The sequence below is a fragment of the Theropithecus gelada genome, chromosome 6 (assembly GCF_003255815.1).
Source record: "Theropithecus gelada isolate Dixy chromosome 6, Tgel_1.0, whole genome shotgun sequence".
NCBI classification, from domain to species: Eukaryota; Metazoa; Chordata; class Mammalia; order Primates; family Cercopithecidae; genus Theropithecus; species Theropithecus gelada.
Genome location: NC_037673.1, coordinates 166,910,428 through 166,923,547, shown reverse-complemented (window position 1 = coordinate 166,923,547; position 13,120 = coordinate 166,910,428). Strand labels below are relative to the sequence as shown.

Here is a 13,120-nt window from a genome sequence, read left to right as displayed (position 1 = left end):
ACTGCCTGGCACAGGCCTGGCACAATGTAAGTACAGTTGACCCTCCGACAATATGAGTTTAAACTGCATGGGTCCACTTACATGCAGACTGTTTTCAACCAAACATGATAGAAATTGCAGTATTTCTAGGATGTGAAACCTGCATATATGGAGGCCCAAGTTTTTGAAAACACGAGTTCCTCTGGGCCGGCTGTGGGACTTGAGTATCTGCAGATTTTGGTATGGGGAGTCCTGGAACCGATCCTTCACACATACAGAGGAACAACTGCACTAATAATTGGATGTCAAGTGAATGGACTAGCCTTCCCTTTTCACAGCTTACCTCTCTTACCTAATGGAGTCATGAAGAAGTGATTGAGAGTGTAAGAAATAGTTCCGTTTATTGGTTAGAACATGGTATAAAATTACAGCAATTTGCAGGCATTCTGGACTTCTCGGGAGGGACATGCAGCGCTGGGCTCAAGCAGGGGATGTGGTGGAGATATGGACCACTGGGCAATGGCTCACTTCCTAGACATATTAAAGGACTTGCACTTCCAGCACAAATGCCAGTGTGAGAGAATTATTGGTCCTCGTTTCTGGAAACAAATGACATGGGCAGTTTGGGTCATCAGAAAATGCCACGCTTAATAATTCAGTCCTATCCCACATATGTTAGGTGCTGGCTCTCCCAATCTGGTTATGACAGATCCTAATTGTTCTGGATAACTCTCATTCTTCCCACCAAAGGAAGAGAAACAGGCACATTGGTTTGGGAGGCCATCAGATGATGGTGTGCATCTGGCTCAGGTCCTCTTGCTTCCAGATTCACCAAAGTTTGCCTGACTTGGAGGCAGTGGGCTGGGGGCATGTAAGCAGAATATTTTGTGCACTACTGTTTAAGCTCAAGCAGAGGGACCTTCCATAGGGCAGTAGTGTGAGAAGATGAGCATGCTTCCAAAACAAACTCAAATTTCATCTTGTCTCTCTCAAGAAGAAGAAGGAGGAAGAGGTGGCAATCAGAGACTGAGCCACATAATGCTGGGTTCCATAGAAAGTCTTCAGCAGAGAATTCTTCCAAAGTGTGAAAGGTGTTTCTGTCCCAAGAGTTGGTGTGTAAAATCAGAACGAGGGCAGATCAGGGTGTTCAGGTGGTTGTTTAGTACAATGTCTCTGAGAGCTGAATGGCTGAGTGTCACCAGTTACATGACATTTTGAAACAGCTGGAGAGACCTCATGATGTTGTCATCCTGGGAGAAAAGGAGGGGAAGAGGATGGTTAGAACTCTGAGTCCCCTCCCTGAGAGCTCTGTAACTCTAGTGAGCAAATCTCAAGCATGGGTTTCCTATATGGGGAAAACTCTACAAGGGTATGAAAAACAAGAAGTAAGGATGGGGACATAAAAAGTGATCAGCTCAAAGTAAAAAGCACCACCTGTAGCCTTAAAGAGGAATTCAGAAGAAACAAATCATCTAGTAAAATAGTGAGTTCTTTTAAGAAGCTCTGAACAATTACATTTCATAAAATTATTTTTATACATCCACTGAAATGATTATATTTTTTCCCTTTTTATTCTATTAATGTGATTAATTACACTGACCAATTATGAATGTTAAACCAACCTTGCTTTCCTGGAATACTGCTTTAGATTCTACACATTTTGATAAGTCATATTTTTATTTTATTTTTGATTCAAGATATTTTCTTCTCTGAACCATGAATTAGAAGTTTATTGCTTAATACCCAACATTTGAGGATTTTTCTACATTCAATACTATACCTCAGAGAATAAATCATAGAAAAATGTAAAATACAGAACATGCAATGGAGACATACAATAAGAAAACCCCCCAAAGCTCTCTCTTTCAAAAAAATCAATAAAGTAGATAAATGCTTATTAAGACTGCTTTTCAAATTATCAATATCAGAAATGAAAAGGTTAATGTCAGTATAGGCTTATTTGGCTCATTATTCTGGCAGATGGAAAGTTTAGTTGAGCATCTGCATCTGGTGAGGGTTTTAGGCTGCTTCAACTCACAGTAGAAAGTGAAGGGGAGCTGGGTGTGCAGAGATCCCATGGTGAGAGAGGAAGCAAGGTTGGGGGTGGGGAAGGTGCCAGGCTGTTTTACAACCAGCTCTCAAGGGAACTAACAGAGTGAGAACTCACCCCCAAGGGGGTCAATGTTCATTCCATTCTAGTTGTTAAATATCTTGGATATCACCCTGCATATAGGACATCTACATAACAGGGTGGCTGTGATGTTTATGTATGTGCTTGAAACTTGGTGGGGGCTCAGTATGTGCTAGTAACTTCTCCCCTGCTTTCTTACATTTGCTATTCTTCTTGGCTGGAGTGCAGAGTAACTGTGTACATTTTAAAAATAATGTAGGGGTACAAATGGATTTCTCAAAAGTAGATGAAGCAATTATTTCCAGTTCAGTCTCTGGTGACTCTGGGGCTGGTCTATTGGTTAGACTTAATGAAAGTTGTGTTCCCAGGACCAGCATCGCTGGTGTGACTGGGGAGAATGTGAGAAAAGTAACATTTCAGGCCCCACCCCAGACCTACGGACTTAGAATCTGCATTTTAACAAGATCTTTAAGGATATTGTTTCACACATTAAAGTTTTAGAAGCCTTGGTCCAGGGCATTTGTGTTAAAGTGACCCAGATCTAGAGTGTCTGGGATTGAGGCCTGGAAATATACATTTTCAGAATCATTCCAGGCAATTTTTATGCACACTGTGGTTTGAGAATCACACAGTTGTAGATTTCCCCGCCCCGCTCCCAGCTGCTTCCTTGTCGTCTGGGGAATGGGTCAGCAAGCCAGAGGCAGGCTAAAAAATAATGGTGTTGCCCTCTTGGGAAGTCTATTTTCACAGAGACCCCCTGTGAGTTTTCACATCCACATCCCCCCAGATGCCTACTTAGGCTCTCTGTTCAGTCCTGTGCTTAGCCAAGACCAACCACAGGCCAGGTTGAGGAGTGGAACTGCTGGACTTCACAGTTGTTGCTAGTGTTGTTGGCTCTGATAGGAGGGGTTGCAGGTATGTGCAGGTTTCTCGTCACCTTCCTTCTGCAGGTCCCCAGGCCCCAGGTTTCCTTTCCCAGATGTAGAATTGTTGTGCCCTGAGATCTCTCCTTACCTCCTGACATGATTCAAGAAATTCATCTAAAGTTACGATGCCATCTTTATTTTTGTCCATTTTCTGAAAGACAAAACAGAAAGCACTTTATGGAATCTGGTGATCTCCATTCCAAAGCTTACTCCCCTGCTTTCTTGCTGGAGCACATTTCATTCATTGTATTAACCAACTTTGCCCTGAGAATGAGAGTTGTCTTTCACTGGCCAGACAACTCCAGTTAGGTCCTTGTTACGACACTTTGACCCCCGTGAGTTTCCTTAAATCAAAAGACTTGCTCTGGACACTCATCACCTCACTGCTGGCTTATTCTGCTTCTTCTGTAGACTCCCTGCTACCCTGTCCATCTGGCAGAACACTGGGCACAAGAGGTTCTGATTCTGGCCTGTTACTTGCTGTACAAACTTGCACAAGGCCAGAGAGGATTCTCTTTTCCCATCTGCAAAGTGGGAAGTTGGGCTAGAGTGAGCTCTGATATTCTCTGATACTCTACCACTAGACAATTTTTTCCTAAAATGCCCCAATGATCATACCACTCCCTTAGTCAAGGATCAGCAGTAGTTGCCCATCCTGCACCAGAGCAAGGCCAAACTCTTGCAGTTAAGGTCTCATAATCTGGCCCTATCCTAGTTTCCAATCTTGTTTCCCCTCACTACCCAGACACAAATGCTTAGCACCTCCACAATTGTAATTAGTGAAGTCTTTCGTGTTTACTCCGATCCCCTAATTTTTATGGATTTAGAGTTCATACTATACCACTAGTATTTAATAATATACTTTCTTGTTCTCTTCTGTCATGTACACTTACAGCTTAAGGAGATCATCTGTTTCTTGAGGACAATGTATCTGATAGTTCTTTTCAGTTTCCAACCATGCTTAGTACAGGGTTGGACACAAATCACTTGCCCAGATGCTCATGGGTTGACTTGATCTAGGCTGGGCTTACAGCTCACGTGCAGGGTGTGTGCACTTACCTGGAAGAAGACGTCCACATGCTGCCTTGGAGTGTCCTCTTTGAGCACAGGATATGTGTATTTCCCCATCATGTCATAGATGGCTTTGACAATGTCCATCATCTCCTGGAGCAGGGACATAAAAGCACACAGTGTGGGGACCAAGAGGTCAAGCTCTTCCTAGGCGACAGAGTTTGGGGCTCCTTGTGTCCCTTGGCAATGAAAGTGATTAAAAGGTGAGGTCCTTCTTTAGCAGCTGATAGGGAGTTAGAAAGCAAGCAGAAGGGGCCATATTGTGGGAGCCCTTCTTAGGGAGGAGATGGTAGACAATCCTTAAAGCCCGCAGAAGCTCATGGGTAGGTTACCTCATTACGGGCATTGTCTTCAGTGCAGGGTGATGTGTGGGATCCCCATTCACAGGCTTGAGGCAAATAAAATATTATTCTGAATTTTTAAAAAGTGAATGTTCTAGCCTAGAGATTTGAAAATCCCCATAGGTTCTGCCACTGTTTTAAGTTAAGAAAAATGAATCAACAGCCAAGATTATCCACAGGGCACATGAGGCCAATAGTTCCACAGACTGAGGCCCTTATTAAAAAGATCGGTTCTCAAGTGCACCCCAAACCTATTGAACCAGAGCATCTTAGGACTCGGTCCTGTGAGTTTCCATGTTTATCAAGGTACATTAGGAACCATTATTCTGATCGTTCTGGCACAACTCGGAATGGGGATAAAAGAGCGTTTGGGATGTTTGATGTGGTTTCTACAGAGATCCAGGAGACAGTCTGATTCCATGTGCTTATTTTATTTTATTTACTTTTGTTTAATTTCACCTATTAATTTTAGACTTACAGAAAAGTTACAAAAATAGTACAGAGAGTTCATGCATACATTTCACCCAGTTTCTTCTAATGTTAACAACTTGCATAACCAGAGCACAATGACCAAACCCAGGAAATTAACATTGCTAGACTATTATTAACTAAACTACAGGGCTTATTCAAATTTTATCAGCTTTTCAACTAATATCTTTTTTTCCCTTCAATGATTCTACATTGCATTTATTTGTTGTGTCTCTTTAGTCTCTTCTAATCCGCATGAGTTTCTCATTCTATTTTTTTCTTTTACCTTTTTTTTCTTGAGACAGGGTCTTGCTCTGTCATGCAGGCTGGAGTGCAGTGGCACAATCCTGGTCACTGCAGCCTCGACCTCCCAGGTTCAAGCAATCCTCCCACCTCAGCCTCTCAAGTAGCTGGGACTACAGGCAAGTACCACCACGCCTGGCTGATTTTTTGTAGAGGTAGGGTTTTGCCATGTTGCCCAGGCTGGTCTCAAACTCTTGGACTTAAGTGGTCTTCCTGCCTCTGCCTCCCAAAGTGCTGGGATTATAGGCATGAGCCACTATGCCCAGCCTGAGTTTCTTTCTTTCCTTGTCTTTCAGGACCTCACACTTTTGATATGAGTACAGGTCAGTTGTTTTATAGAATATCTCTCAATTTGAGTTAATCCTTGGTTTGGTTATGATTAGATTGAAGTTATGCATTTTTGGCAAGAATATCACAGAAGTGATGTTGTAACCTTCTCAGTGCATCATATCAGGGAGTTACATAGTGTTGAGATGTCTTATTACTGATAATGTTAACCTTGATCACTTGATTAAGGTGGTGTCTGTCAAGTTTCCTTGCTGATTTAGTATCTTTCAGTGGATCTTGCCTATAAAAATTATTATTGCAGTGTTTGCCTGATGGTAATTTTGTATTGCCTTTATTCCTTCTATATTTATTAATTAAAATTCTTCTGTAAGGAAGAGCTGCCTTCTCTCCTGCATTTATGTATTCGGTTGTTTATTTATATTACAATGGACTCACGGACATTTACCTATTTTATAGGTTATAATCCAATACTTAATAATTTTTAACTTTGCTCAAATCGCTCTCATTTTGGCTATTGGGAACTCCTTCAGGTTGACTCCTGCAGTTTTTATTATTTTTTATTTTTTAGCACTTTCATACTTTCCAGCATGATAAAGTACTCCAGGCTCATCTTGTATTTTCTCTTACCCAATCTTGGAATCAACTATTCTCCCCAAGAAGACTGGTTCTGTTTATTGATGAACGGTATTTAGAAACCAAGGTCTAGGTGCTAGGTGTGATCACTGCTACAGGGATGTCATTGCTCTGAGGTGCCCTCAACAGATAGAACGAGGAAATACATGTCTCTATCCATGTGTTTATTTTTAAATGCGTGCTTTACAAGCCCTTCACATCTACATGGCCACTGATGCTTTTCCTGTCTGATATTTTTTTTTAAATCATAGAAAGGGCTTAAAGAACAATTTTGTTGCTCTCTCAGGATTTTCATAGCCTACAACTTGGATGAGATTATCTCCAAATGATTGCCAAGGGAAGAGCCTGCTGTCTTTTCTAAGAAGCTACTTATCCATGCTTTCTTTTTCTTTAAGGGGTACTTTATTAATTCTGCCCTCCAGAGAGGTCTGATGGATTAATGGGGACAATTCTGCCTCGTTTGCAAATTACAAAATGGGAGTAGGAGCTAGTAAGGTTATTCAGTGATGGAATAATGAGTGAACCAAAGTTGAAGACCAAGTAGTATAAATCCCACTTCTGTATTTTTTTCTTTATATATTTTGCAAGGTAGTATTTGAATACTTTAGAGCATCATATATTTGCATGTGTATATAATCATTTAGTTGTTTACAAAATTGAGATATACATATCACTTTATCAAATTATTTAAAAATGTAATATATCATACTAATGTTTATTTTACATTACTTTTTCATGATTTTAAGTGGCCACTGGCTATTCCGTTTTATGTATTTACTGCAATTCATTTTACAAATCTGCTATTAGTGGCTATGATGGTTATCACATTTTGGGGCACTATTACCTGAAGACTCTTCTTGCTTTTACGTCTTTGCGTCTATTCTTTATTTCCTTGGGACATATACCAAGATGTGGTTTTATAAGGAGAATGGGATGCATAACTTTCAATGCTTTTGATACATATTCCTCAAATACCTTTTAGAAAGTTTATATCAGAACACTCTCAGCAACTATGTTTGAAAACCCACTTTCCACCAGCCTTCAACAAAGACTTTACAAAATCTTTGCAATTTAATAGATAAGTGATAATTCATTGTTTTTAAAGGTAAACATTATTTTCTTAGTGAGGTTTCTAATATATGTATTGACTATTTTTATTTATTTTCCCATGAACTATTTTTTCATCTGCTTTGCTCATTGTATTCATCTATTTCTGATTGGATTGTGAGAGTTGTTTATATATTTGTGTAGATTTACTAAATTGTTAAAATCTCTGAATAGATTTTTAATTTATTTAAAAGATATTTTTATGCATCTACCATGTGCTAGATATTGTGTCAAAGAAATACAAACATAAGCACGATGAATATGACTCTTGCCTTTGTTAAGATGAATGTCTACTGAGGAATATCAATCCTTTCTCTCATCATAAATGGCAGATTTTTAAAAACAAGTTTGTCACTTGCTTTTCAACTTTGTTTATGGTATTTTTTGATATACAGAATTTTAAAATATTTACAGTGTAAAGCCATCAATAATTTAAAAACTTGTTTCTAACTTTGATTTTATGATTTTTCCATTCTATGATCAGATATTCATGTATGATTTTTAATTCTTTTTAGTTAAAAAACAACTGTACATATCTATAGTGATTTTGGGTTTATGGTACTAAGTAAGAATATTTACTTACTTGTTGCCAAAATAGTTAACCAGTTTTCCCAGAATCATTTAATGATTCATTACCTCTCTATTCAATACGCTACGTTTATTATGAACCAAGATGGTATTTGTACTTGGGATTTCTATTCTGTTCCATTGATCTACCTGTTCCTTCTCTGATATTATAATATTTGAATAGTTTCAGCTTTATAATATATTTCAGTATCTGGTAGAACAAATCCTACCATTTTTCTTCTTTTTGAAAATTATCTTTGCTGTTCTCACCTGATTAATCTTCCAATGTAACTTTATAACAATTGTGCCAAATTCCCTCCCCAAATAACACTTTCATTCGGATTCAAAATAAAATAAATTTAAAGTTAATTAGAGAAGAATTGCTGTCATTACAATATTGCTATCTTTATAATATACATTCCTTCAGAAGATGGTATGTTTCTCTACTTATCAAATTTTTCTTTCTCTTCATCTAAATTATGGATATTTAAAAATGCCCATGTGCTTTAAATTTTATTGTGATTACAATGAGAATATTTTTATTACAATTTTCTAGCTAGTCACAACTGATATATTGGCCACACAATTTCTTTTGTGTATGTATTTTATTACCAGTCACTTTGCCAGCTTTTTAAAAGTTCTAGTTGTTTTAAGTTGATTTTCTTGCTATCTTTTTTCTTAGATAGAAAATCATGTCATTAATAAGGAATGTTGTAATTTTTCATATTTAGATTGCATTTCTTTTTCTGTTTTACTATATTTGAAGAACTTTCAAGAAATGTTAAACAGTTGTGATGTCTGACAGCTTGCACTCTTGCCTCGTGTTTTCTTCAGTGAGAATCTCTGCATGTTACCATAAAGTATGAAGCTGTGTACTAGGTTAGGGTATTTTCCATTATGCTGAAGACGTATTTTATTCCTAATTAGTTGAATCTTGAAAATTATTATGAATAAATGGTAAATTATATCAAATACAATTTTAACATCAAATGGTTTAATCTTTTGATATATTAATATGATAAATTATTTAATATGCTTTATCTGCTACTGGGCTATTCCTGCATTCCTGGAATAAACCTTATGTTAGTCATGTGCATTTCTTTATTTTATTTTATTGCTTTTTTGAGGAAGGGTCTTGTTCTGTTGCCCAGGCTGGAGTACGGTGGAGTGATTATGGCTCAGGGCAGTCTTGAACTCCTGGGCTCAAGCTGTCCTCCTGCCTCAGCCTCTGGAGTAGCTGGGAGCACATGCACGTGCCACTACACCCAGGTAATTTTTAAATTTTTCTTTTGAAGAGACAGGCTCTCCCTGTGTTGACCAGGCTGGTCTTGAACTCCTGGGCTCAACCCATTCTCCTGCCTCAGTCTCCCAAAGTGTTGGGATTACAGGTATGAGCCTTTAAACAGAACACTGGGATTAATTTCCTATTATCTCATTTAGGATTTGTAATCTATATTTTGAATGATACTGAGTTCTTATTTTCTCTTACCTGCTTTATTTCATAGGATTTTTTTCCTTCAACACATTTTTTTGAGTGTCTTCTATTGGTTAGGCACTTCCGCCTTACATCAAGATTTTCAACAAATAAATTGAATTTATTGGAGCATAATTTACTTATAACAAATTCACCGATTTTAAGTGTACTGTTTGAAGAATGTTGACAAATGTATCCACCCATGTAACCTCCACCACACTCAAGATATAGAACATTTTCACAACCAAAAGACATCCCTCCACACTTCTTTGCAGTAAGTGCCTCTCAACCTTTGACGCCAGGCAACCACAGATCTAATTTCTGTTACTATAGATTAGTTTGCATTTTCTAAAATCTCATGTAAATGGAGTAAAACAGTGTAAACTCATTTGAGTCTGGCTTCATTCACTCAGCATGAAGTTTATGAGCTTCATGCACATTGCTGCATGCAATTATAACATTCCTTTTTACTGCTGAGTAATAAGCCATTGGATGAACAGACTATGATGTATTTGCCCATTGTCCTGTTGACAGACATTTGGGTCGTTTAAGTTTTGAGATTACTATGAATAAAGCTGCTATGAACATCTTTGTACAAGTCTTTATGGAATTACATACTCTTATTTTGGTGAGTAAATACCCAGGAGTGGGACTTCTTTTCTTCTTTTTTTTTCTTTTTTTGAGACAGGGTCTTGCTCTGTCACCCAGGCTGGAGTGCAGTGGTGCAATCTCAGCTCACTACAACCTCTTCTCCCCAGGGTTAAGCAATTCTCCCACCTCAGCCTCCCTAGTAGCTGGGACCACAGGTGCTTATCACGTCTAGCTTTTTGCTGTTGTTGTTGTTGTTGTATTTTTAGTAGAGACAGGGTCTTGCCATGTTGCCCAGTCTGGTCTTGAACTCCTGAGCTCAAATGATCCACCTGCCTCAGCCTCCCAAAGTGCTGGGATTATAGGCGTGAGCCACCATACCTGACTGGAATGGGATTTCTGGGTTGTATGTTAAGTTCATGTTGAGCTTTATCAAAGATGCCAAAATGTTTTCCAATATGTTTGTACCATTTACATTTCTGCCAGCTTTCTATGAGAGTTTCTATTGCTCCACATTTTTGCCAATGATTGGTATTGTCAGTCTTTTTAATTGTGGCCATTCTGTGCAGTTGTATTTCATTATGGTTGTAATTTTCATTTCTTTGAAGACCAGTGATATGGAGGAACCTTTCATGGGCTTACTGGCCAACCTTTTATGGGCTCACATATCTTCTTAAGTATCTCATCAAATCTTTTGCCTATTTTATATGAAGTTATTTATCTTTGTATTAAATTATAAATGTTCCTTATGTATTTTGGATGCCAGTCTGATATTGGATTGGTATCCCTGGTATCTTTATATATCTGGTATATAATTTGCAAACATTTTTTTCCAAGTCCATGGCTTGCATTTCCATTTTCTTAAAGGTGAGGCACAAAATTTTTAACTTTGATGAAGTCAAATTTATCTACTTTAAAAAATGATTCCTTATCCTTTTCTACTCCAAAGTTGTAAGAATGTTTCTCCTATGTATTCCTTAAGAAAACAGCTTTTGTTTTAATATTTAACTCTATAATCCATTCCAGGATGATGTTTATGTTTGGCATGAGGTTAAGGCTAAGGTCCATTTTTGTTTCCAAATGGATATACAGCTGCTGCAAAACCATTTGTTGAATACACAATTCTTTCCTCTTTGATCTTTTTGGCATCTGTTGCATTGACATATGGGTGAGTCTATCTCTATTTAAAAATTTTTTTATTTTTAATTTTTGTGGGCACATATTTATGTGTATATATTTATATATGTGTATATATTTATATGTGTATATATTTATATGTATATATGTGTATATACACATATTATGTGTATATATTTATGGGGCACATGACAAGTTTTGATACAGGCATACAATGTGTAATAACCACATCAGGAAAAATGGGTATCCATCCCTTCAAGCATTTATCCTTTGTGTTACAAACCAATTACATTCTTTTAGTTAAAATGTTCAGTTAAATTATTGACTTCAGTCACCTTGTTGTGCTATCAAATACCAGGCCTTATTCATTCATTATATCTTTTTTGTACCCATTGACTATCCCAACTTCCCCCATAGTCCCCCCTACTATCCTTCCCAGCCTGTGGTTACCATCCTTTTACCCTCTATCTTCATATTGTTTTGATTTTTAGATCCCACAAATAAGAGAGAACATGGGATGTTTGTCTTTCTGTGCCTGGTTTACTTCACTTAACATAATGACCTCCAGTTCCATCCATGTTGTAGATGATTAAATCTCATTCTATTTTACAGCTGAATAGTATTCCATTGTGTATAAGTACCACATTTTCTTTATCCGTTCATCTGTTGATGGACACTTAGGTTGCTTCCAAATCTTGGCTATTATAAACAGATGTGCAACAAACATGGGAGTGCAGATATCTCTTTGATATACTGATTTCCTTTATTTGGGGTATATACCCAGCAGTGGGATTGTTGGATCATATGGTAGCTCTACTTTAAGTTTTTTTGACTCTCTATTTTGATCCATTGATCTATATGTGTATCCTTATGCCAATTCCCCACTGTCTTGACTACTGCACCTTTTCATGAAGTCTTGAAGTAAGGTAGGTTTAGTCCTTTAACTTTGTTCTTTTTTTGGTTGTTTTGGTTATTTTAAATTTTTTGCATTCCCAAATCAACTGCTACAAAATACCTGCTGGGATTTTGATTGAGATCGCACTAAATCTATAAATCAAATTTGGAGAATCCACATCTTAACTATATTGGGCCTTCCAACCCATGAGCATGATATATCTCTGTGTTATTTAGTTATTTATTTCAGCAATATTTTATAGTTTTCAGTGTATGAGTCTTGCACCTATTTTGTTGAATTTTTCTCAAAGTATTTTGTGCTTTTTGATGCTATTTTTTCTTAATTTAATTTTGTGGTTGCTTGTTGGCTGTAGAATTATAAATGATTTTTGTAAATAGAACGCATGTCTTCACTTTGTTAAATTCACTTATTATTTTTCGCAATTTATTTGTAGACTCTTAAAGTTTTCTATTAATACGATTGTATCATGTACAAATAAAGACAGTGTTAATTCTTCCTTTCCAGTCTATATCCCTTTGGTTGCTTTAAATATAGTGAATTATATTGATTGATTTTTGAATGTTAAACTAACCTTGCATTCCTAGAATAAAACTCGCATAGTTGTAGTGTATCATGCTTTTATATATTGCTGGATTCAATTTGCTAATAGTTAGTGAAAGCTTTTTGTGTCTGTACTCATGAGGGGGACTGTTTTGTAGTTGTTTCCTCTCATAAGACCTTTTTTTCTTTGGTTTGGGTATCAGGGTACTATTGGACTTATAAAACAAGTTGCAAAATGTTCCATCCTCCTCTGTTTTCTAAAATTTTTTGTAGGATTGGTATTAGAATTAACCAGTCCACCATCTGAGCCTATAATTTTATTTGGGAGTGGTTTTTAACTGTGAATTTTTTATAATATAAAAATTTATATATAAAAAATTATAATTTCTTTAAATGATACAGAGCTAGTCATATTTTCTGATTCTCTTTAAGTCTGTTTTTGCCTTTTGTGTCTTTCAAAAAACATGTTCATCTAACAGCTTCCCAGGGGAATATGGATGGGCCCCTTACCCTAGCCCTCCACCATCTGACTCTGTTGACCTGTCAGCCTCATCCTGCACCCATCTTCGGCTTCATAACTTCATCTGCAACCGTCTGCAACCCTTCTGTTTTTGAAACACATGAAGCTTTATCTCGCCTCAAAGCCTCTCT

General features: G+C 37.3%; 1 protein-coding gene across 9 annotated transcripts in view; it reads right to left on the bottom strand.

Moving 5' to 3' along the window:
* Positions 1 to 354: 354 nt before the first annotated feature.
* The window catches only part of KCNIP1 (potassium voltage-gated channel interacting protein 1), a 385,234-nt gene continuing 372,468 nt past the window's right edge, over positions 355 to 13,120 (bottom strand). For 5 of the 9 annotated variants that reach the window (XM_025388840.1, XM_025388844.1, XM_025388839.1 and 2 more), the window contains 3 exons: positions 4,096 to 4,200; positions 3,125 to 3,187; positions 355 to 1,229 (listed from right to left, as the gene is read on the bottom strand). In XM_025388840.1, coding sequence (XP_025244625.1) covers positions 1,182 to 1,229; positions 3,125 to 3,187; positions 4,096 to 4,200 — 216 coding nt within the window. In that variant the 3' untranslated portion in view covers positions 355 to 1,181. The remainder of the gene's footprint in view (positions 1,230 to 3,124; positions 3,188 to 4,095; positions 4,201 to 13,120) is intronic. The other 4 variants (XM_025388838.1, XM_025388843.1, XM_025388845.1 and 1 more) reach the window with 1 other exon arrangement.